General features: G+C 32.8%; 3 protein-coding genes across 20 annotated transcripts; 2 read left to right on the top strand and 1 right to left on the bottom strand.

Annotated features, from left to right (window-relative positions):
- Window positions 1–20: 20 nt before the first annotated feature.
- Window positions 21–3,007, top strand: LOC143202987 (uncharacterized). The gene is made up of 7 exons (XM_076415035.1): window positions 21–228; window positions 283–474; window positions 529–735; window positions 1,292–1,514; window positions 1,572–1,745; window positions 1,888–2,091; window positions 2,573–3,007. Exons 1-7 carry the CDS (start codon window positions 118–120, stop codon window positions 2,935–2,937), a joined length of 1,476 nt encoding a protein of 491 aa, XP_076271150.1. The 5' UTR covers window positions 21–117; the 3' UTR covers window positions 2,938–3,007.
- A 2,657-nt stretch (window positions 3,008–5,664) lies between these two features.
- LOC143202992 (uncharacterized) lies at window positions 5,665–8,474 on the bottom strand. Its single transcript, XM_076415058.1, has one exon. It carries the CDS (start codon window positions 8,264–8,266, stop codon window positions 6,017–6,019), a length of 2,250 nt encoding a protein of 749 aa, XP_076271173.1. The 5' UTR covers window positions 8,267–8,474; the 3' UTR covers window positions 5,665–6,016.
- Window positions 8,475–8,671: 197 nt separating this feature from the next.
- Window positions 8,672–25,561, top strand: Atg17 (Autophagy-related 17). 18 transcript variants are annotated; one of them, XM_076415039.1, is made up of 22 exons: window positions 9,265–9,494; window positions 9,633–9,789; window positions 10,201–10,321; window positions 10,392–10,603; window positions 10,663–10,818; window positions 10,892–11,018; window positions 11,100–11,316; window positions 11,368–11,550; window positions 11,606–11,778; window positions 11,833–12,019; window positions 12,075–12,392; window positions 14,360–14,650; window positions 16,409–16,966; window positions 19,169–19,492; window positions 19,568–19,776; window positions 19,834–20,327; window positions 20,382–20,548; window positions 20,606–20,737; window positions 22,307–22,423; window positions 23,359–23,690; window positions 24,427–24,543; window positions 24,719–25,561. In XM_076415039.1, exons 3-21 carry the CDS (start codon window positions 10,251–10,253, stop codon window positions 24,527–24,529), a joined length of 4,371 nt encoding a protein of 1,456 aa, XP_076271154.1. In that variant the 5' UTR covers window positions 9,265–9,494; window positions 9,633–9,789; window positions 10,201–10,250; the 3' UTR covers window positions 24,530–24,543; window positions 24,719–25,561. The 18 variants fall into 18 exon arrangements, with proteins under 18 accessions (XP_076271157.1, XP_076271165.1, XP_076271169.1 ...); XM_076415041.1 differs by having other exon boundaries at window positions 9,633–9,662; XM_076415040.1 differs by having other exon boundaries at window positions 9,273–9,494; window positions 9,602–9,662.
- Window positions 25,562–25,635: the final 74 nt, after the last annotated feature.

Consider the following 25,635-nt stretch of genomic DNA (forward strand, 5'->3'; position numbering starts at 1 on the left):
AAGAAGAGTGTTGACATCTGCCCGCATTTGTCAATTAATAGGGTTAATTTAAGTAGATTTAGTAAATAAACATTATAAAAATCGGTTACTTATGCTCAAATAAGGTAATATTTTGAAATGGATTTAGATTTCTCCAAAATTTGCAGGGTTTGTATGAATAAAGGTAATATGATGTCTTTATTCAAAGTTAACATGTTCAAAAAGATGATGGCTTGTGCATCAGTACAGGTAAATATATTAAAGATTCATATATGTTTTGATAATTTCTTATTTTGCATATAGGTTTGGCCAAATGATAATTTACCTGGACAGATTTGCAGCAAATGTGCATCAAAGCTACATATCTCGTTTCAATTTAAAAAACAATGTGAAAAATCTGATTTAAAATTAAGACAGTGTTTATCAGGTATAGATAATGAAAAGAAAATAAGCCCCATCCAACAATCTAACATTGATCAGAACCAACCGCATCAGGTTAATGACTTTTGCTTGCTTTATTTCCACTCCTTCACCAACTAATATTTATAGGTAGATTCCCAACCAATCAATCAATGTGTTTATGTTAGAGATAATAATAAAATGATGGAAGGATTAGTACCTGAGCAAGCTAGTTATGATCATTTTATGACGGTTCAACAAAATGACCAACAGATGACTCAATTATCATATGATGGTATGGCCAGTCATCAGATACCAACACAAGCCTATACTCTGCAAACACCTTTAATTAGGGAGGTACGAGGTAAAAATACGGCATTTGCTAGATAGATAGTGGTAATTTGCATCATATAGATCAACTTAATATTTGAATTAATTCAAGATTTCATATTAGGGTCAAATTACCATTATTTATTTTTATATGCTGAAATAAAACTTGAACTCTGAATTTATTTTAAGTGTTTATAAACAGATCATATTGGGTACTGATTTAACAATATACATATCAAAATTCTGTGCTTGGTCTGTATATGTTGTGCAATTTCTCATCTCCAGATATATATAATTGAAAGTCAATAAAACACACTTTTAAGATGTTTTTTCTGTCTGTCAATATATGAATGCAGTATTGAACAATGTGCAGTTACATTACAAATGTCTTGGAAAGGTATATAAAAGCGCATAAACGCGTCCTTCACCACCTATCGCATTCACCATAAACTGCCCGAATAACCTTCATTTCTTTTAATTGATGTCACATGATCCTAGTAGTATTATTTTATTGGATCAAAATTGACAGTACTTGTGTAATCTACAAATAAGCGGCCAGATTATTATAAAAGATGTTTTTAAGGTTTACAGTACGCCATATCCAACTCCAATTCAACAGATACAGCCTATAAATATTCCACCACCTATACAGACACACAGTTTACCTCCACCGCCTAATTTGAATGATAAAACTTGTGATAAAGATACGAAAAAGGATGCGGAAGATGGAAAAGTTTGTCCGACCTGTAGTAAAGTGTTCAAAACCAATGTTAAATTAAACAGGCATATGAAAATACATACAACTGGTATTTAGATTTGAAATATATGATAATTGCTTTTGTGTTTCATTAATTCGTGATCAGTTCCAGCTGACTTACCTCACAAATGTAAAGTGTGTAATAAGGGTTTCTCTCACAGTGGTAATTTTAAAATTCACATGCGAATACATAATAACGAGAGGCCTTTCAAATGTCCAGTTTGTGACAGAGGTTGTAGGCAAGCTCAAGATTTAGAAAAGCATATGAGAACACATACTGGTGAGTGATCTTAAATTTGAAACATCTAATCCTAACGGGCTTCAAAATTCAAAAGACCACCTGGCTAACATCGAATGAGGATAATATAAATGAATTAAAGGGAAAAAGGCACCTAAACAATTTTGATGTGGATAATTTTTAGGAGAAAGACCCCACAAATGCCATATATGTCCAAAAGCTTTTGCTACTAGTTCAAATCTTATAGCTCATATAAGGACCCATACTGGCGAGCGACCATATGTTTGCTGCGTGTGCCAAAAAGCTTTTTGTCAGTCAAATGAACTTACCAAGCATATGAGGACCCATACCGGTGAAAAAAGTCATATATGTGATATATGTCATAAAGGTAAAATTTTATATAATGGAGTGTTCAATACGTTTTGTGTTATTGAGTATTACAAAATAAAACAGCAGAGATGCACAATTGTCTTCTATTTTTCTATTATCATTCAACCTGTTATTATATTTGTAATTTATTTCTTCTCCATAGCCTGCTATTCTTTTTTGTTGTTTTATTTTGCTTTCTATGGTTTATAGTTAATTTTTATTCCCTATTTATGTTAGATTGGTCTGTCCCTTGGTTTTCTAGTTTTCCTATTCTTACTACATGTCTGTCTATTGCTCCCATTATTTTGTTGATTCTTAATCCCAGTTTTTTTCTTACACTCACTTGGGGAACATGTGTATTAACAGTTGGGCATTTTATATCAAATAATAAAATCGATCATGAACTCGTAACATTTTGGTTTTCTTTTTGAACCACAAAGTTTGTTGAACACCCTAGTATGCAACTTCGTTTTCGTTACAATTGTCATTTATTTTTACAGGATTTAATGGATCGAGTTCCCTCTCTACCCATCGTCGATCCCACACCGGTGAAAGACCATATACGTGTCAATTCTGCCAAAGAGGTTTCTCATCGTCAAACTGCCTGGCCACGCACGTGAAAAAACACCAACAAAACACGTTGTGCTGCAATCATTGTGATTTAAACTTTTCTTCTGTTTCGGACTTCAAAGGACACGTATTAGCGCAACACAACATATCGGATCCGGTGATTTTTGATACTTCCCAAACGAATTTAACCAACAAGCTGCAGGAACTGAAATGCAACATGTGTAATCAAACATTCGACAAAGTGAACGATTATAAAAATCATCTGAAAACCCACTCGCAACTGCAGGAGAGCTAGCAATTGCCATTCTTATTGTGCTAAGTCATAGGTTAAGTTAAATTATCTTTCAATAAATATTTAAGAATTATACGTGCCTTTCATTATTATATTATTAAAATCTCTTTCATTATCATTTAAACATATACTCTAGCCGGCTTGGTGGCGCAGTGATAAAGGCGATAGGACGGTCCTCCTACTGCTGCGGTAGCCGCGGGTTCGAATCCTACTGGGGCACGGTTCTAAATTTGTTTGTGATTGTCCTAGGCAAGAGTGTAAAATCCGACAAGGAAAATGATCCCGGTCACGCCAATAACCAGGCTGGGTAAGACCGGATGTCTTTTGGGATGATTTCTAAACTTGGTCACTGGCCAGTCGGTAGGCCTAACGCCGAGGAGCCCACGTTAAACTGTAGGGCCAGTCCAGATAAACTCATAATTGGTAAAAGGAGACTTTAAAATATATTTCAAAAAATTACTCTCTTATTTATTTCAACTATTCTTTCAATATTTATCTTATTGATTCATTTGTTTTGAATCGCTCACTTGAAAAGGTTGAACAATTGGGATTCTTATTGTGCTAAGTCAGAAATTAAATTACATTGTCTTTCAATAAATATTTAAGAATTATATATGCCTTTCATTATTATATTATTAAAATCCCTTTCATTATTATTTAAACATATACGACATAGGTTTTCAATATTTACCTGTTGAATTCATTTGTTTTGAATAGCTTACTTGGAACAGCTCCAATTAGCTAGCGTCTGACAGCAGTATTTATAAATATGAATTAGTAATTTCTTAATTGCTTTGATTCAAACATCCAAGGTTTTCTTTGTTTACGGTCCCGCAATCCTCGACGTTTTGCTGCAAAATTTTTAGCAAACAATAGTTTTTCTAATCAGGTCTTTACAAAAAGCTTCATAATATTACAGTAATTAGACTAAAGTTTGCCTCTTAAGAGTTAAACTGATGGCTTTTGAAATTTAAATCATAAAATTCATTCAATCGTCAATCATGGAATCATAACACGTGAATATCTTTATATTTAACAGTATAATATCGCATAATGAATCCAGCTTATAACTAATTCCATTTCTACATTGTCCTGAATTGTGTCAAGTTAATCAGGTTTTTGCTTAGACCTACTTTCGATGTCTTGAAAATTAAATTGTGTTACCATCGTTGAAAGATTTAGGAAGACCACACCCAGCAACTAACAAAGGTGGGATTATTTCTCCTATTAATCACATATATCGAGACATTATTAAGTCAAACTGTCTAGAGAATAATGAAGAGATAATTTTATATCTAATTAGGTCCAGTATTTATTGTGTTCATCAGGTTTTCTTTATGCGTTTAAATAAACATTGAAAAGCAAAGAAAACTGAATAAAAAGTTGAAAAAGCATTTATGTAAAATTTTGTGAGTTAATATGACGAGATTATATTTTAGTTCCGTTGCTAATTATCCAATACTTTTACTAATTATTAAAGTTCCTATGCTAATGGTTCTATAGATTGACCTGACTGCCTCACTTTGTTAAATAGACAAAAGGGTACTAAAAAAAGTGTTACGGTTATGAATTATTTGATTATTTAACATCAACTTGACCCATTTACCGATATAATCGTTACATACGATAAAAATTATTGCGATTTAAAAAAAAAGCCTAAAATTAGCCTCCTTTAAAAAAATAGTTTAAGATTATTGTTGACAGTTGACACTGCAAACATCATTTAATTATTCTTATTCACACACAAAATTCATTCTTAGTAAGCATCTCTTTTAGTTTATTATACGATTCAACGTTTGTAAGTTTTCTTGTGGTATATTCAATTCCCATTTTGGTCTTAGCGTTTTTTCAATTTTACTAATTATCTTTATAAATCATAATAACCAGATCAAGCATAATATATTATTGTTTTTCTGTTGAAAGTTACAAAAACCAAATTTAATTTGTTACAGAATTTTCAACGAAATTGTTACAACTTGTACTACCTGTTATTTTATGACTATTTCTTCTAATGCTAGTACAAAAATGTAGGTATACTTTTGTCATTCCTTGTTATAGGATTAACACGGATTAAACTGTGGAGAAATCCTAAATCGTTAGGAGAGTATGTCTCAGAAAAACCCTTGCTTGCTTCAAGGAAAATCTTTTCAATAAACATAAAGTCTTAAAAGAGAACCTATTATTATTTACGACCGATTTTGGGAAATTTTACAATCCTCGTTATTTCGGGTGATATTTTAATAGTCTGGTTGGGGTCAGTTTCCGTGAATTTTGCGCAGGTCAGAATATTTTTACATGGAAACATGGTAGTAATTATTTTCGCTTATTGAAAATCTTTTTAAATATTATATACTTAAACTAAATATTTTAGGAATATGCTAAAATTCTATTTAAATATGAAAAGTATGGTTTTAATTGCATTTTAATGAAATATATTTTTAATAAATTTTCTTGTTTTTTGAGCTGGTAGTATTGGTGACGAAAATAATACACCAAAAATGTGGGTCTAATGACTACAAAACTTGCACTATTTAAAATACATAAGACAAACATTAAAAGAAATATATTTTATGCAAAAACAAATGAATAGTGGACAAAAAATGACGCATGACAGGTAATTTAAAAACTCAAATATTTATCAAAGCAACTTGGCCTTAATAACCGAATGTTTGGGCTTTAAAACAAGTCAATTTACACAATAAAAAAACTGGGACTAATAAAACACAATGATTGTATTTAAATATTTATGTAAAATATTCAAACAATTAAAGTACAAGCTATTCATATTAATAATAAAATATAAACTTATGTAAACAAGAATTAATAAATTAATATATTTCCTACAATCACTGTATCAATCCAGTCTCAACTAGGTATAAATATATGTATATATAAACAGTTTAGCATTCTTATCACTATATTCTCTGATGTGATTTTTTCATTATATTGTCATTACTATATCTTTATTAATACATTTAGGGTATTAATTTATAGAATTAATGGAATAGTTTACCTGAACGACAATATAGGAAAAAAAGATCCATTTAAAGCTATATCTTTAATCACATTTTCGAAGTGTTTTTTAATAGTTCTTTTCTTTACAATAAAAAAAGGCACAAGCTGAACCCCTTATACTATCCCAGTCTTTTTCGAATTTCTTTATTCTCTCATCGTTGAATTCCACCCAAACATTATCCTGTACGATACCATGTCCGTAATAATGTCCGTGATCCATTGTACCTCTGTGCTGCGCCACAGAGTATAATTTATAACGACTACCACCGAATTTAAAGCTTAAATCAAAGTTCACACATATATTGTTTTTCCTTGTTTCTTGATATTCATCTTGGTAGTACCGCTTGAGAACAATAACCAAAATTTCGGGTTCCACTACAACACTTCTTCTATTGGTGACTTTCATCTGGTGACATCTTGAACACTTGTAGTCAAGTATTTGGTTATCTTCCATATATTCGTCGATCAATTGCTTCAAATTTACCGAACGAAGTCCTGGTCTATAAGGAACAGACAACATCAGCGTGTTATCTGTTTCATACGAATCAGCTTTTAAATCACACACTTGACACACTTTAGTACACTGAAACTGATGATAAAACAAATCCACCCAAAAGGAAGTCCTACCTTGTAAATGCCCATACCAAGATTTTTCCCTTTCAATCATAATACTCTTTTTCTTTAAATCACACGCACAATCATCATTTAGATGGTTAAAAAGAAAAAGGAAAAATTCCATACAATCTTCATGATGTCCTTTTTTATAAATGGGATCCAGCTTGCAAATTTTATCATAAAAACTGTTTGGTCTAAATATTTTCTTATCATATTCTGAACCATCACTGAGGGCTCGAATTACAACAGCAAATTCATTAATAACTTGGGGGGGCCTTCTCGTAATATAGTGGGCAAAATTTGAGTGCAATATGTTTCTAATGATAGGGATACATTTTAAACATTGCAGTACTGTGTTCATATAACATGTATTCTTAAGGTTTACTAAGCCACACCATCCTCCAAAAGCAACAATTTGTCTTCTAGGTTTGGTTTCTCTTCTAACAGGCGGAGGTTCAAAGGCATCTCCCTGTGATCCTTTCTTAAAATCTTCTTTCCCACCCAGAATCTTGTTCTTCTTGTTCCTAGCTTCATTTAGTAATTTTATTCTTTCTTCTTCAATTTTGTTTTTTATCTGACTCAGAGATTCCTCCTTTGATACATTCAATGAAGGTTTATCAATAGTACTACCTTTGTTTGTCACTTTTGGTAATATCATATCAGAGTCATTTTCGGATGTATTTGCTGATTCATTTGTTTCTGAACTGTCAGACTCCTTTGAAGTTACTTCCATATCTTCATCAGAATCAGGGATATTTACAGAGTCCTCTAATTCCTGAATGGTAAACTGTTTCAGTTGCATAACCTGTGCATTCTCTGCAGGGTAAGTTATGTCTTCTAATTCTAATAATTCATCTATGTCTTCATTGTGCCTTATAAAATTAACATGCACATTGGTAACTAAACTTGGATAGCTATCTAAAAATTCTTTAAAGCCACCATTTAATATTACAGGTGGTTGTTTATAGTTACGTAATATATCCCACTCAGTTACAGATGCTCTCACTAAGTTTAGTTTTGAACATGGTACATTCTCTGAACTAGAATTCCAATCCAAAAATACCAAAATCAGATAACTATCCCTCTTATGCCAAATTGTTTGTGCATCACCTTCTAGCTTTTTTTCTATAACATTTGCAGATAGACCTGGTACCAGTATATCTTCAGGAACATTGATGATATTTTTAAACACGATTTTTGACTGTGAATATTCCCCTGTTGGTCTAATATCAATAATAAGCACATTTAGGTTTTCATTTATTGCTTTATATAATTGCTTGACTGATATATACTCTCCAGCAAATAATGAATAGTTTTCAGTTATTGGTGTAGGAACTGTTGGTCGAGTAGGAATTATATGTTCTTTTTGTTTCTTATGCCTATCTTGTTCATATCTTTGTTCTAAGATAGGTTTCAGAGTTTTGACCTTGTCCTGAATCCTAGACACCTCATGGGAATACTTTATAGTGACAAAGTTTCTATCTCCAAGTTTACAGAGTCTTTCAATTACATCAAGATATCTAAGGCAAAGTATGAAACACTTTTCCTGATCCATTGTTGCTTTTGATATTTCAGTATAAAGAGTTTTGATTCCATTCTCTAAAAGTTGTGGATTTTTCACTTTCATAATATTTTCTCGTTGAGCTAAAAGTTCTAAATCCTTGATATCACCTGCTAGGTGTAAGTTTATTACTTCCTGCATTTTGCTACCGTAACGTGAAACTATACGACCTTAATGTAATACATTAAATTACAAACAAAACTTCAAAAATATAAAGAATATAATCGATTTCCCATTAAATGACATTTCTCATATTCTAAAACAAATACATCACGTGATTTTAAATGCTTTGAAACTGAATAATCACCATCTTTTTGTATTTTGAACAGCTGTGTGACATTAAAAAACTGTCACTGTGTTTATTGTTTATATTTTGATTGTGTATATTTCTCTGCATAAACTCAATCTTATAGTTAAAATAAAAAAGATTTAAAAAGTAAAGATAAGGTTTGCTTTTCAGTTATTTTTAATTTAAAAATGTATTTCTCAGTCGTAAATTTTTCATGTCAATAAGAGGCCCTCTATGAAGCAAACTTCAAATTAATTATACATAATTTAGAAATATCCTAAAGATACGTTTTAAGTCAAGGTCTTTTCAAATCAAATAAAAATAATATGTTGATTAACTCGATCTAAATAATTTTATACAAAAATACTGTTTACGATAATTTATATATTCTCTAGTTTTATCGAAATTTCATACTGTCATGGTTTGACTAAGAGTATTCCTTGTAGTATTTAGGTAAGTAATTTTAATTTTAACTTTTTATTAATATATTACTAATTCATATCTCAAACGGCATATTTTTATAAATATACAAATAAAATGAGAAAAATAGAATATGAATTTTATACTGAATAATTAAATTAATTATCAATATTGTTAATATTGTTAACTGTGCTTATTATAAATACTTTTTTGAACAGGATTAAACCAACTCTTTCCCACAGTTTAATACCTAAAAACTAAAAACATTAAAATATTTAAATTATCTCCTACGCGCCATCTAGGAATTGACGACACAAACTTAGTGTTCCAAAGTTGTACGCCAGGAAATCAACAGAAATCGTCCAAGTTTGGTTCAAACTTTTGCTGTATATAAACGTCCTTAATTTTTATAAATTTCAGTTTGCAAAACATTTCCTTGTCAGCTGATGGATCGTGTTGAACTACGCTTTGGTTATAAATGCCTAATTTTAGCCTAATGGCTAGTTGCGTTATAACTTTATAAACCATCGATATACTTTATTTAATTTAATATTAGTTTGGAAAATATTCGTACAGTGTTGTGATAATGCTGGTGCTTCTGATTTTTGTCAGCTGTATTCAACAATCTTGAGAACTCACAGTGCAAAAGAAGCTGAACTCGTATGTGTCATTTACTTTAGTTTTGTTTGTAGCTTTATTTTGTAGTTAGTTTGCACGAGTATTACATTTTGTGTATATCAAATGATTTCTGAAGTTTATTGACGTAGATTTTTAGTTCATTTTCTTTGTTGTGGGTAGGAAGATTAGACAAGGATAGAGGAGAAGCAGGTAATATTTCTATAGATTTGGGTATTTTTGTGCAGCATTACAAAGTCATTGTTTACCTGAGATGATTTTTTGAGTTGGTCATTTTAAAAGACATTTTGGATTTAACGCCATTATTTAAGATTTTTTCGTAAGTTCGTCTGTTTCCTTTTTTATTTTCATTTTCATCATTTCCTTTATATTAAAAAAATGTAAACAGTAATCTACTAACTTTCCATCTTTTTATAAAAGTTAATTTTTCCTTTAATTGTAAATTTACTTTCTTATGTTTACATTTGGATATCTAGGCCATAATACATTTATTGAGTCTTTGTTGACCAAGTATTGGTAAATTGTGTTTTAATGTACAAAAAGTACTTTAAGAATAATTAACATGTTATTAATATAATTTTAAAATGCATGTTGATTCATTGCTTTTAAAGGTTGTGAAATAGATTTTATAACTTGTTTAATCTTGCTTATTTTAATTTTTCATGCATCCATTAAATTTTCTTTGTAGTTTTATTAGATAAAATATATTGTATTTTAAACTTTTTTTCAGCTCCAGTTCTAGATTGTATTCTTATAAAATTATAAAACTAAAGTAGCAAGATGGTGTATATATTTTTTGTACAGTCTGGGGACATGACTACTTTTGATAAGGAGATCTCAATAATGCAAAGGTCAGTAATTATTTTTCATAATCTTGTGAACCTGAGCTTAAAGTAAAAATACTTTTAATATCAATTTTAGTGTTGAAGATCTCAAAGATAAAATTGCAGAGAATATTGGTATTCCGAAGGAACAGCAAGTCCTTCTTGTTAGCGGAGGTGAATCTTTGGATTCTAAAAAAAATCTCTGTTCTTATATGGCTGGCACTGATACAAACCCCATCTATCTTTTTAGTACTAATTATGATGTTTGTAACTTAGGGATTTTAAAAAATCTCAATTATTGTGATAAGGGTATAGTACTAATTTAGTATTTTTTGTGCTATAAGTTCAAAATACATATTTATTTATAGACTTAAAGCAAAAATTGATTGATTCAATGAAATTGCCAGTATCCTTAGAAACTGTTACTCTAAGAACACAATTAGCCATTGAATACCACGAGGTTGCTAAAAAACAGTTGGAATTTTGTGAAACTATGGTGCATGAGCAGCATCTACAACAGCAAGGTAATTTATATATCATCTGTTCTCATATCTTTTTTTATTTGGCTTTTATATTTATTGTTTTATATTATTTTAGGATGGTCAGCTGTAATAGCTAACTTGGATGATATTATCAGTGAATTTAGAAAACGCTGGGATTTATTTCTAAAATTTTATGATGAATTTATGACTGAAAGAAAGACTTATTATGATATTTTGGCCCAGTAAGCATGTTTTTAATCTGTGTTAACAATTTTTTGAAAGGAATTTTTTTTACAAATTCATATCAATGTTAAATGTTGTAGTTTTCAAGAAGACAAAGATATACTCATGAGAGTGCCCGTTATTGATATTTTGTTAGAAATGCAAAGGGAGCCTATGGATAGTTCAAAGTTATCTGAGGTAACAAATGCTTCACAGGAAAATGATTCAAAGGAGACGACACTTTATGAGTGGATTTCTTCAGATAGTAAAAATTCACTTGAAAAACTACATGAAGAATGTTTATCCAAATTAGAAAAGGTAGTCTTGGTTGTTGTCAGTATCAGTTCAATAATTGTGAGTTATTTTTAGTTCGAAATGAATATAATGCCAATACTGCAAAAGAATGTGTGTGACACTTTAAAATCTGCAGAGGCACCAGAGAGGAAAGAAATAGAAGGTCTTGGTAAAAGATTGTTCGATCTCGAAGAATTATTGAGTAAAATTAAGAAATATGTCGAGCATCAGTCGGATATGGCTCAGGCTTTTCAACAGGTAAGGTTTTCAAGCAGCTTCAACAAGTAATTTAAACACCTTAATTTCTTTATAGAATAGAAATAGCGCTTCGCAAGCGAAGGATTTAAGTATCCTGCCGGATTTATGTACGACTCACGAAAGACAGCTGGAATATATAAAGAAATACCATCAAAAGTTGATGGATGACAGGGATAGAGTGATTAAAGCTAAACATGAACTCAGTAAGAGCTTGTGTGTCAGGATTGGGTATGTTTCAAAGATAACGTTGAATCAACATTTTATCGTTTGGCCATTTTGCAGGTGGGTTCAGAGTATTGAAAATAAACTGTGGGAATTGGATTCCCACCTGGTTTATTTCCACGAATGCTTGCAGAGATTACGAAAGCACATCGAGGTCTTCCAACAGGTGCATCTTGCGCCTTCGACTTACGTAAATTCAATTGTAGAAGTTGTCCGACGTAGGTCGTTCTCTCAACTGTTCTTATTGGTGAGTTTTCGTGAACAAAGCTAAGCTTGCCGACCATAACGTGGGTATTTTGCAGTGGGCTTCAAATTTGGCCTGTCAGCAGCTGACAATCTACAATGAGGAGTTGACGAGGCGAAAGGAATTCAACGCCCAGTTCGAGGGTCATTTTCTGAACGCCCTCTTCCCCGGAATGGGCGACGTGCCGCCGGCTTTCGCCACCGAGGCTCCGGCCATGTTTGACGCCAAACTACCGGACATCACGCAAGAAGATATAGAGAAATTGAAGAAGGATCTGCCGGATTTTGCCGATAGCCTAACACTGCCAGACATGGAGCATGTCACCAATTTTTTCCTTGGGAAAAACCCTTTAACGAAGGAGTCCGACAAGGAAAAGGTACGTATTTGATTTTGAATTTGTTTCAGTGGTCCATTAAATCTGCGTTTCAATACATATTATTTTTATCTATCACATATAAAATTGAATTTACATCTTCATGAAGACGCATCGCTGTCTCTAAATCCATAGAAACATTAACGATAGCTATACAGTTATAGTTGCCGATGTGAATTACTTGTTGACGCACTCCTTTGGCTTTATCTCTAATTTCAGCTTGGCCTATTCTTATCTCTAACAAATAATATCTCATTTCTTTCAATCGTCTCGATCCTGATCGTTCTTTATCGTGCTGGCATCCACTTTATTATATTTGCAATTTCCGTCTCTCTTATGACGTCGTTTTTCAGTTGCTGGTACGGTTACCGATGAAAGTGTTAATCAAAATATTTGATTATGTATTTATAACTGACTCTTAACAGTTACAGAATAGGTGAAAATAGAGGAAATAACTTATATATTCCTTCCAATAAAACAGCCAATGCACGTCATCAAAATTTATAATGCGACGTTGCCACATCATATTTAAGTTTTTTGACTCTGACAACAAAATACTAATATCAATAAAATAATGAAACAAAAGTAACGTTGCAAAATATAAGTTATTTTAATATTATAGTATATCTAATGTATATTTACTGAAGGACTTAAACTACAGTTAATTAAACCATAATAGTTGGTAGGTTACAGTTGTATTATATTTACCGATTTGGTTACATGTTAGGACGCATCAGACTTCATTATGTTTCTTTTTAACTATAGTAATTGTAATTAGTTAAATGAGAAAGAAAAATGCTTAGAGTTTAAAAGAGATTTTATGTTATATATTTTATATTATGTGGGTTGGCTGTTTTATTGGATGGACTATAGTCTATCTAATAAAATAGCCAATGCATGCCATCAACATTTATGACGTCAGCACATTACCACAATAACTTACAGTTTTGGTTGTTACTAATAGTTCGAAGAAATTTTGTATTTGGCAACGGGGTCGATCAGTACCAACATAAATCGAATTGTATAGACATTAATGATAATAATTAGAGTTATAAACCGGCAAGCGTTGTAAACCAAAATTCGTAAGTTAAAGCGACTTAAGGTTTGATGATGTGCATTAAAGAGGTTTCGAAGTTCGTTTCTTTGAATTTATTCCTTATTGTTTTCGCCTATTTCCATCTACATGAAATCACGTTTTACTTCATCCAACTGTCTCTATTTTGGTATTTTCCCATTTTTATGATTGGTGCCCATCCTGTTACTATATTCTCAGTTCTTCTTTGGTTACTTCTTTCTCATCACAGATCCCAAACGCCATGTTTTTTCAGATATGTTTACTTTTTTAAAATGTTTTGTGCAGTAGGTGCTGTTTTTGTTATGTTTCGATCTCTGTTTCTTGATACTATAATTTTCAGATATTTAAATGTGTTTCCAACTCTCATTTTTTTGTTATCACTTTGTTCATTCATGTCCAGTTTTTTATCTGGTATTAATTTTTCTGGAGTATTGCCCTGACTTTACTTTTTTTTTCTGCCTTATAATTTGTTTTAGTGTATGTGCTCTATCAATTGTTAATATTCCTTTTGCAAATTCACATCGCCAACTTCCTATATTATCTTATTTAGTATAGACTCGCTCGTTCGTTGAATTTCAATATTTTGTTTTTTATTTTTGAATTTTTGCACCTTACTATATATTTTCTATTTATTATCAAATATTGTCCTTCTTCTGTACTTTTCTATGTGTTGTGTGTTCTATTCCTTCTGAACCATGTTTTTTTTATATTCTTTGCTAAGCCAAGCATTGGCTGAACCACCCCGTTACCAAATCACATTTTTTTTATCATATTTTGGTCAATCAATCAATTGAATTTTACTATAAAAATGCTCAAATTAGCTATTGTTAATATTCCCAACTCTTATATATTTGGTCTTCTGAATATGGTCTTAACAATTCAATATTTTGTACAGGTGGATGATACAAAAGCTGTTGAGGAGAAACTTATACAGGCTGTATCAGACGTAGGATTAGCAAGTAACTTAGATAAGAATTTACTTAAAGCTACAGGCAGTGAAACGTGCCTGGTCACTGCTCACGCGTTGCAAAACATAAGAAGCGGCTGTGAATCTGAAACGGATACTGAAGAATTCGAAAAAGTGGTTCAAAGCCCACTTGAATTAACATTCCCCCAGGAGGCGGCTTCAGGTGTCAGTCCCGCGTCGCAAATGAAGGAGAAACAGGAACTTTTCAGGAGCATAGAGGTACGTTTGTTCCCCGTGGCCTTGATTGAATTATAGTAGGCCTAGGAGTATCTTTTGATTGGATTGGATATATTTGAGTGTCTTTTATTTTCTTCAAAATTTTAAATTGCCCCAATTTAAACGTGGTTTTGCGTTTCTTTAATAGAATGTTGATATCATTTATGTTTTGCATTAAATCGTTTCTCAGTAAGAATATGTTTGTGCTCTACTGGTGAAGAACAGGTATTGAGGAAGACTTTTTAATTGACGGAACTATTTTATATTGCTAAATTTGAAATCAGTGTTTTAGACCAGTGGTGTGCAAATTTTTTTCGACTATGATCCCTTCAGTAGAGAGAACATTTTTGGGGATTCATAGACATATACCCATAATATAAATGGCCCTTTAATGACATGTAACGCTTGGGCCGAAAACTCCCGTTCGTAACAAAGAAAATACGTTTTTTTTTATTAAAATTGGTTTTATTCATCAACGTAATCTCGATCAAGAGCTATACAATTATTCCAACGCCGCTCTAACCTTTCAATATAACTTTTGTAGAACAATTTATCTCTTGCTTTAAAATAGGCCTGTCACCAGTTGCTGCCCCACTCAGATGACGATCGTTTTGATTCCAGAGTGAATTGATGGATCCAAGTTAAATGCATTGTCACATATCGACGCAAAAATTCCGGTTTGTTACGTTTAAACATGACCAAACACTGCTCAGAATCATGAACACGTTTTTGTTTTTGGTTAACAGTGAGCAAACGCCGGACCCACTTTCAACAGAGCTTTCTCATAGTCAAATGCTCATGCAATATAAAACCAACACATTCTTTTGATAAATTTACGATGTGAGCTAAGTCACTCAAAACGGTTTTGTGATTTTTTTTATGTTTTCTGGTGTTATAACCTCATTTGGACCCCCACTGTGTTCTGCATCATTGGATGTTTCTACGACCACGTTTAAAGTCGGCAAACAAACGTTTTGTTGTTGTTTCTGATGGAGCGGAGTCCCTTTTCAAGCCACTACTTCGTTTGATCGGCATTTTTCCCATCAAGAAGCGGTGTAAAATTAAAACACGAAATTGTTTTTGATTCATTGTTTTGAAAATAACAAAAGTAGTGTCGCTATTAACACAATAACTCACAAATGTATGAGTCGAATATCATGAAGTTTTAATAGTTTTCCTTTGAAAGTTACTACTAAGTTTTAAAACAGGGAATGCAATAAAACTAGCGCCATCAATGTGTTAGGCCCGGGAGTTTTCAGCCCATGTGTTATGAAGCTGCATATTTCTAATTAATTCGTTGATGTTGGTAATTGCAATTTGCATATCATCTTCATAGTTTAAGGGCTAGCGGTATTTAATTTTTATTGCAATTGGTTTGCTAAATCCAGTTGCTCGTCAGTTGCTCTTTCTCACTAATTTGAATAGTGGAACTGCATATGTAGTAGGGAAATGATCCACGAATCCAACTAAGATCGTTTTCAAGAAAAACTCCAAATCTAATCGTCGAAGCATTTTCCTTTAAGTTTTTTATGTGATTGGAAATTATGGTTTTACAAATACCGTAGATGGAGAACTGTTCGCCGAAAGTTCGCGCAGATCCCGAACCATTCGCTTCATTCATGGTTGCATCAGGAAACTGCAAATAAACAACGACCCCCCAACAATCTTCTAGCGGCCCCTAGTTTGCACACCACTGCGAATAGTTTTATCAACTGTGAAGTTCATTATTTTTATGCAATTTTGACTACTTATTACTTGCAGGTTAGAAATCAAGTTTTGCCACCTAAAAAACCACCCCGTTCCTTCCATAGAGCCGCCCAATCCTTCGATATCGACCCTTTACAGCGAACACTGAGCATTAGCACGAACGAAAGTTTCACCAACATCAAAAACATGTCTCTCGACTCGATAGACGAGCTGTCGAGCATCAAAAACTTTAGCAACACGTCAGAAAGTTATTTCAACTCGCACTGCAATCAGACCACGTCGCGGGACCACCCGAACTTCCCGACGAGCACCAGCTCCCTACATTTGTCCGAGGCCGCTAGCCTATCGAATCTATTGAAAAGTACCGTCACGTCTCATTATGGAAACTCCAGTCTAATGCTCGGTCGTTCGAAGTCAGTATCGCCTCAAAGTCCTAGAGAAGGGATCTTTCAGGACAATGCCTCTCCCCAAATGGGTCACCAACCAGATTTCGTCAATGACGAGTTTTACATTGACGAAAGCTTGCCCTCGAGCGTTGGCACGGGGAATAGTCAAGGATCGGAATTCGTTAGACAGTTGGATACTGCCAATATTGTTGTTGCTATGTTACAGGTATCTCTCTTGATTCTGTCGGTTATTTTCCGTTTTTGTTGCTCTCCGCTCTCCGTTTTGTTGCCCTCTCTGGTTTAATTTTATTTTAGTTGTCTGTAGTCATACCCGCATTTTTATTTTGTGCTAACTGATTGATAGGTGTATCTAATAGCGGGCCACGTTTTTCTTCTGTTATTGCTTGATTTGTACACCACATTCTTTTGTTTGTTTGCTTGCCCCCGTTGCTTTTTTTTTCAGTTAACTCACCTTTCATATAGTAAATCTTCAAACAAACGAAAACCGTCCTGTTAAAAACAACAAGACACACTTGAGAAAATTCATAATAAATATTGATTAACTTTTTTTTATAAGTTTATTTGTAGACATCATGGTATTATCTAATGTTATAATGTTGTATACAAGGCCGGAATGCAATAAACAAATCATTTTTCAGTGCATAAATACAAGTACATAATTCATTCTGGAATTAGTTGAAATATTAACGAAACGGAATGTTCAATTTGTTTTTGAATTCTTTAAATATCCGTTGTAATATCATTGTTTTTAGAGTAACAGAGATCGTTGTTTGTATACAAAAACAACATATTTTTACTTCGCAATAACTTCAATGATTAATCCTGATTTATTTAGATAAGGTGTTTTGTTTATAGAATGTGACGTAATTTAAAAATATTCCTGTGTCCCTTGGTATACAAGGTCTATATGCAGTTGCAGGCTTGCTTCTTCTTGGGAGAAGTATTTTTTATTCCGAAGTTTGATTTTTCAGGCAAAGCCCCCTTATACCTTGTGGGTTACATCTTTTGGGTCTTGTGTTTGTTGGTTTCTGTACTTTTTCCACATCAAGAGCAAGAATCCTGCGGATTAAAACAAGAATTTCTCAAGACATTTCTTTAATTGGAATTCTCAAGCAGAATTCTGTTTCTTGTTATATATAGTGTTTTTATAAAGTTTCTCTGAAGATTCTTGCGAAAGTGTCTGATAATAATAATCTCATTGCAGTTCAGCTCGTTTCTACAACTAAATAAAAATATAGGTTGTCTACCAACATAATCGATTTTCAGTGAATCGGTGGTAGCTCAACAAAAGCTTAAAAATAGAAAACACCTTATTTGAATTGAGTGAATTATCTTTTCAATATTCAATAATCTTTTCACAGTTCTTTATATGTTTCCAAAAATTGTATAATTTTTATAATATTTTCGTGGGTTTCGAATAAAATTCACTAGGTGCCGAATCCGGTAAATACTGTGGATTTTGTAACAAATTGAACTAACTCGGGCTGGAACCAAGATTTTCATAATTTAGGGCTTTAATTTTTTTTTAGAGTTAAAAGTTTTAACTGTTTTTATCAGTAATGATCTTCAACTAACTCACTTTTAATTTTTTTTAAAAAGATAAACCCTTTAAATATAAATTGTCTGATTAGTGCTAGATCTTTTCTGCGTTTTTCTAAATAAAAGTACAACACTTTCGATTCTAATCTAACTTCAATTGGTTATGAATGGAAGATGGAATGCAGTAACAATCGAATCAAAAGAACTGTAGTAATTTCCCACAGAGTAGATGACAAGTTTTGTGGACCTGTATATTGGAAATCGGGAAATATTCGTATAAAATTGAGGAATATTGTTATGTTACTTAAATTGAATTGACGTTATTATAAGATTATTTCGTTTTACTTACATAATTAAAGATGGCCTTGAAACTGATTTTTAAAAATCAACCCATTCAATGGGAAGGGGAAGGAATTATAGAAAAAAAGATTGTATACAGAATCCCGTGGTAAGACTAGTAATTCTTTATTGCTTTATTAATGATATTTTATGAAATTCTTGTGATTTTTTTCGTAAAATTTCTTTAAAATGAAATAAAATGTAACATCACGACATTTATTGTTTTTAAATTTTGTTTGAGATAAAAGATTTACTGTATATTATTTTGCTTTCAGATATATTTTTTTAAATTTTCTGAGATAGATACCTGGTAGTATTAGCGAATTATGTTTTAGCTCGAGAACCACAAAAATACAAACATGTTAGTTGGTGACCTTATGACTCCCTTTTCGTTTTCTTCCAGCAGCTTGAAACTGCATGCCTAGTTTCTCTTATTCGAGTACAAAGCATCATTTCTATTTTTTACATTATGACATTTTAAGTTGATTGTAAATTCAGAGTGCATACGTTACAGTTTTGCTCGTTTTAGGATAACCTACAAATATCTCGTAGCGAGTATGAAAAGGTCAAGGCCGTCCTGATGAAAGTCGACGTGTTGGCGAGACAGGACATGGAACGCTTACGAGATGATCTCAAAAACTTAACCGCATACTTCTTGGCTCAGTCTGAGGAGTTTAGCAATTTGCATGATAATCTCGGCGGTTCTTGGAGGAGTTTAGTCGATGAGGTTGCCAAGAACGAGAAAGATATAGCGGATGTTCTGTTGAAGGAGCACGAGGCCGAAAAAGAGAGTTACCGTTACAATTTGTTAGAGAAGGATGAAATTATAGCCAAACTGGAAAAAGAAAAAAAGGTTAGTATATATAATATATTATATATTGTTGCTATTTGCATACCGTGGATATTTAAATATATTATAATTTTGCAGGTAATTGAGGAAAGAAATGAAGAGCTATCTAGGGAACTGAAGAATCTAGAGGAAAAATTTGACGAAGAGATGTCAATTAATCAGAAAATTATTGATAATTTGGACGATGAGTTGAAATTAAAGGATTTCATATCGCAGAAATCTATTAAAGCACTATCCGAGAGAATTGGGTCACCATACATATATAATGCCTTCGGTTCACAGGCGACGTAATATTTCAACGTTTTTTACTTATTATTAGCTAAGCTTACTATAATTTATTCTAGGCGTAAACTTGAGGCCATAGGAAAGTGGATATCTTTGCCAAACATGCACAAGGATGAATCCGGCGAATTACTGTGCTGTTTGCCGAGTCACGACATTCTTACTCAGCGTGAGCATGATAACGAGCTGGCGAGAAATTATTTCGACCAAAAGGCACGCTACGAAGAGTTAATGACGGCGAAATGCGAGCAAGTCTATGAACGGGCCGAGAGAGACTTCGAAATCCGCTTGCAAACGATGACGAAACGGATAGTCGATGAGAAGGAGAAACAGATCGACCTCTTGCGAGAGCGCGACAGGAATCTCAATCTGGAGGTGACCAAGCTGAAAATTACTCTTCAGCAGTTGGCCGAGAACCAACAACAACCCGTCGATATGAACGTGCGCATTGCGATCGACGATCTCAACAAAGAGAAGGAGCGTTTGCAAGAGGAAGTGCGGAAGATCAAAGCCGAGAGGGAACATCTGATGACCGCCTCCGTATCGGTCTGTGAAGGTATGTCGTCCGTGTCACTTGGATTGGTGGATTTATCCCGTTTTGTACCTTTAGAAAAACTCGATGCCAGTACCAGCCCGCCCGAAACTGCCATGCCTTACGACCTTTCCAGGAGCGAAATCTCTCCACGCCAGCGTAGGTTGAATATCGATACCTGTAGGGCGGGAGACATTGTTTTGGTCCTGTGGGATGCGAAACACCATAATTATAAAATCCTTCAGGTACACTGCAGGGTTCATGCAATATTATCGGCGTTTAATTGAGCTCTTCGTTTCCAGGAGTCTAAACATATCTATTTTCTGCATTCAGATTCTTTAGAGGTGTTAGGTTTAACCATCGTTGATAATAATCCAAATAAGGCGCACTGCATCGGAGAAGTGATTGATAAGGAATATTGTCACGCCAGAAAGGTGAGTTATACTCTCTTTAAATACAATGCACACGAATTCAGTACAAGAGTCTGGTACTGGAGAATCCCCGCATGAGCACAATGATTTGAGTTTGCAGCGTTGCCACTTGTTGAAAATTATACGTGTATTTGAAGAAAATAATATAAATAGTGTAAATTATCTTGAATTCTTAAGTTAACCAAATATTTTTTGTCCCCTATAACATAAAAAAATGTAATATGAAGAGCCTTTTATAAAGATTTTTCATTTTAAAAAGGAAAAAGAGAAAAGAATTAACAAACCAAAGTTATAGTTCCTGTAAATTATTCATATATTTGAAAAGAATAATATATTATAGCGGAATTCACAAATTAACCTAAAATCTCACTTGAAACTCGAGTTCAAATTTAACTAAGTTTACTGTCTATTATATTAAGCTTATATATTATGTCTATTATTGGTTATTAACCTTTTATCAACACAGTTGATTTTAAAAGGAAAAAGAGAAAATTAATCCATTTATCTTTGAAATTTCTCAATAATATATCTTGCACAGCACTAAAAATACGTTCAATGGTTCCTCATCGAATCTCTTCGATATTTGAAAGCAGCAGGAAACTCTCAGTTTATTCAGTAAAAGCAATGAATGCAATTCAAATCGATATGCATTAAGGCCATATGTAGAATATACACGTATAAATTCATGGCATATTGTTTTAACATTTCACATTGTCCTTCATCTGTTATGATTAACGTAAAATCTTCTTTCTTTAAAGTAGTGTAGATACTCAGAAACTAAGATTGTGGCTTATATAAAACATTCTGTATTTTTGATCTCATTCACCCATCCTTCAACACTCGTAGCGTCACTGCTTGCTGAATATTATGTAAACCTTTGAGTCAATAAATCTAGTTTTTTCAAATTGCCACTGTATAAATTAGCTCGTTTTTCATCCAATATAGTATCCATTTGAATTTTATCAGCTAGTTTTGCAGCAATCAATTTATCTGATTTTATTAACTTTCACCTCTCACCCTTTCATACACTTACAAATAAAGGACATTGAGTCATATTATCTGTACTTTTACTTAAAATATAAGAATTCGCGTTGGAATTGAATCAAATTTGCAAAATTAAAATAAAATTTTAATAGATATACACCTGGATGGAATATCCTCAGATGTCTGTTCATATTAAAAGTATTGTAATAGCTTTTTTGACGTGAAATTGATGATTTATTCATGGCTGCCTACCATCTCTAATCAAAATATGAACAGTTCAAGAACAAATAGATTATAAACACTTCTTAACCTCGCAAAACGGAGCTGCTGTCAGTTCCAGGCTCAGATCCAAAATGCCTGTTGCAGTACGTCGTTGAAACTACCGAAGTTTACCGAATACTGTCGGGATTCTCCAGAAATAACCACTACTGAATTCACTTTCGTAATCACCTTATGTGCAAAAATATTTGTTTTCGGTATTCCCAGTTTCTTCAAAAATTCTGTCTCTAGTAGTAGCTATTCCTAATTCTTTGGCAGTAAGGCAGCTGGTTAACTTTTTCAACTAGTCGAGTCCGTTTATTCTTTCAGAACCGTCGGTTAGGTGAATACACAGAATTCATTAGTGAAAAGGATGGTTCAGTTAAGGCACGGGATGAAGTAATATACCGGGAATATGTTGCTTTTGTTACCTTTTATGATACAAGTGTAAGAAGTGTAATTTTTGCCAATCTTGTAGGAATTTATGTAGAAGGTAGTTTCTTTCTAAGGGACGATTCTCTCTCTAAGGGTTGCAAGGCGTTGAGAAAGAAAATGTATATTAAGGGGATTAAAAAAAAGTAAGCAATGTGTCGGAAATAGTTATTATAGCACACAATTTGTGAATATATTTTCTATAAATCCGTCGATAATTCCACATAGCAGCACCTCTGGTCAAGGGAGTGAATTTCTTAAATAGTCTATTCAAAGTTATTTTATACATACGTCATCTAAATTCGTGAAGTCAAAAAGTCGCAATGTTGCCGCATCAACTCGTTTTAGTTTATTTTGTCTTTGACATTAAACAATGTACCCTTTCTGTAATAATTTTACATTCAGTATAATCACTTTTTATATTGATTAATAATTTAGTAACAATGTAACACAGAAAATATTTTATTGCGTCCAAAATGAGTTCAAATACTTAAAACAAAACCACTCCAAACAGCAGAGTTAAAAATAATAGCGTTTCTATAATTTAAACGAACCAATCGGATCCATTTGGTCCAAGGATTTAAACTAACAAATCGCCATCTTTTTTGAGGTTAAGCCCGTTTAATATAAAAGCTTTTCGGCTTTTTGTTACTTACAAAAATGCATTTTCGATTAATTGCGGTCACTTTAAACCAACGATGTAGCTTTTTGATGCTTCTATTTAGAATTCATTCCAGCCATTTTTTTTCAGTGTCGTACCAGTACTTTTTTAACCCCGTCCCTCTTGTCTCTTTCTTTGATTCGTTTGATTCAACAGAAAGCTTTCTTTTGCGACACCCTGTGCTAGTAGAGATCAATCCCGTAATCTATGACCTCGTTAACTTTAATTTAGCTTACTAACACGACAAAACATTGTTGTATTGAATGATAACACTCGTTACTTTCTACAGAATGGGAACAGATACAAGGTCCCGAAAGGAACCAAATTTTTCCGGGTAAAAGTCAAACCGATCGATGTTGCGCATCACGGCCGCAGTATGTCAGCTAGTCACTCCACCATGTCGACGTTCGAACCTGTCCAAGAAGAAAGTCCGAACGTTGCGACGGATCCTTCAAAGCAAGAGCAAGTCAAGATCGCCTCGGATCGAATCGTCGTGGAACATCCTGAAGAAATAAAACCAGCAAGCGTAGAAAAAAACTTCGCTGAAGACAGTGGTATAGTCGAGAACGTAGAGCAAGCCATGGCTGCTGTCGAGGACATCGATAAGCTTAGAGATGATCGGTAGGTTTAGGTTTTATTTTAGTTAGTACTAGCTTTGTATTTTTGCCTCTAGGTTTTAAGTGAGTTTTAGTCATTAGATTAAGTTGTTTTGAAAGCATGCGATTGTGTGTTTTTGTTTCAGTTTGATTATTGATTATTGGTCGTTTAATAAAGAGTAACAATCTTCAATTATAACTTTCTAGTTTTTTTGTACCTAAGTACGTTTTAATAATCACTTTAAAATCAATAAACAAACCTCTGTCCATTAGAGTGATTCTTTGATATTTTTCGAGGTGATAATAAACGTTAATAATTCAAAAGTTAATCTTACACAATATATCAAAATAATGACAATATTATCGGTTGATTGAATGAGTTTTAACTTTTTTCAATTTACGTAGGCATATTTATTACACAAATATTTTCACGTAATTGATTTTGACTGTTTCTTTCAGTTGTAATTGAATGTGTTCATGTTTATTATACGTAGTTCCAACTTTTTCATATTTTTTACTTGTGGAGAATATCAAATACTGTAATTTTAACTAGTTTGAAATAAAACTTTTGATGAATTTGAATTAGTTTTTGTATGGTGTACTTTAAATAGTTTTTGTTACGATAGACTTCAAGGGGGTCATGGGTGGTTTCCATGTGACCGCCGGTAATGTAGATTGTATTAAAGTAAAGTAAATGGTAATACTCGAAATGTGTTTTATTAGTTACGATTTAAAGTGTGTCTCTTTTTTTCCTTTGTTAGGTCCGTGGCTTGTAACGCTGTGGCGGTGCGAAAAGCGAGTGCTCGCTCGACGAATTGGCTAGACGCAATGTTTAGAGGCATGTTTAGCAAAAATTCGAACTGAATTTTGTTCATAGAGTACGTAACTTTTTCAAATTTTTTGTTGCGATTTTACACAGTTCCTAACTTGGCTTTGTTTCTTTTGTGTGTGACGGTTTCATTCTCGCCCTAACACCAACACCAGCCCATTACTGCAGTCGACTGTGTCGTATTTTCTTTTTTTTTGTGTACATGGCTTTTTTAATCGTTTCAGGGTGTTACCACTTACTTTCGACCTCGGATGTTAGGATTAATTACATATAGACAGTTGGAGAGCAGTTGATTTTGTGATATTCATTGCCTTTTTTGACAAAGTGTATCAAAACTTAGATGGTTGTGTTTGTCCTGTATCAGCTATTTAATTGATTATGTCGGATGATATCGCCATGGATATAAACAGGTAGTAATGTGACACGGACGTTGTGTAAATTAATTGATTATCTATCTTGCGATCTAACTGTTTATTTCTCCTCCGAAATAACTAGTTAGATATCGGCAAACAGTCTACATTAGGATAATTTAATTTGGATGACGCGAAACTACGGGCCAATTCTAGAAATACAAACTATAAGATATATTCAGTAGCGATTAATTACCAATTAAATTGCTTTGCATTAACATTAGGATTGTCTGATTGTAATAACTGTTTAAGATAAAATATAATGATGCTGTATGGAATTACTTATGGATGTAAATTCAACAATAGTCCGTTTTTTTTGTAACACCGTTTGAAGAGATAATCATAGTTGCGACATGTTAACTGTATCTCGAAAATAAACTATATAATTTTCCAATGAATGGCCTTAAATTGTAGTAATTAAAATCCAAAATTAAGGGAATTTGTTTATGTTTAGTTGTGTTTTACTCGTCGATTTAGTGGAAAAAAACTATTATATCTAAAATTATATTAGGAATTTTAAAATTAAGATCGATAATTATATAATATGACCGGCTTATAATAATATTTTTGACTATAATTTTAAATACTAGTACCTGTAAATAGGCGTGAAAATTTTTTATATGTTGCCGATGCGCATTTAATAAACTTAAAAAACCACCTGTATGTTTTTTTTTATCGTTAGCCTACTTTGATATCCAATTAACCTACTCCCTCTTTTTACTGTTTTTGTT

This window comes from Rhynchophorus ferrugineus, unplaced genomic scaffold (genome assembly GCF_030347505.1).
Source record: "Rhynchophorus ferrugineus isolate W39M unplaced genomic scaffold, kcgeb_rfMv2 rfM9, whole genome shotgun sequence".
Classification (NCBI taxonomy): Eukaryota; Metazoa; Arthropoda; class Insecta; order Coleoptera; family Curculionidae; genus Rhynchophorus; species Rhynchophorus ferrugineus.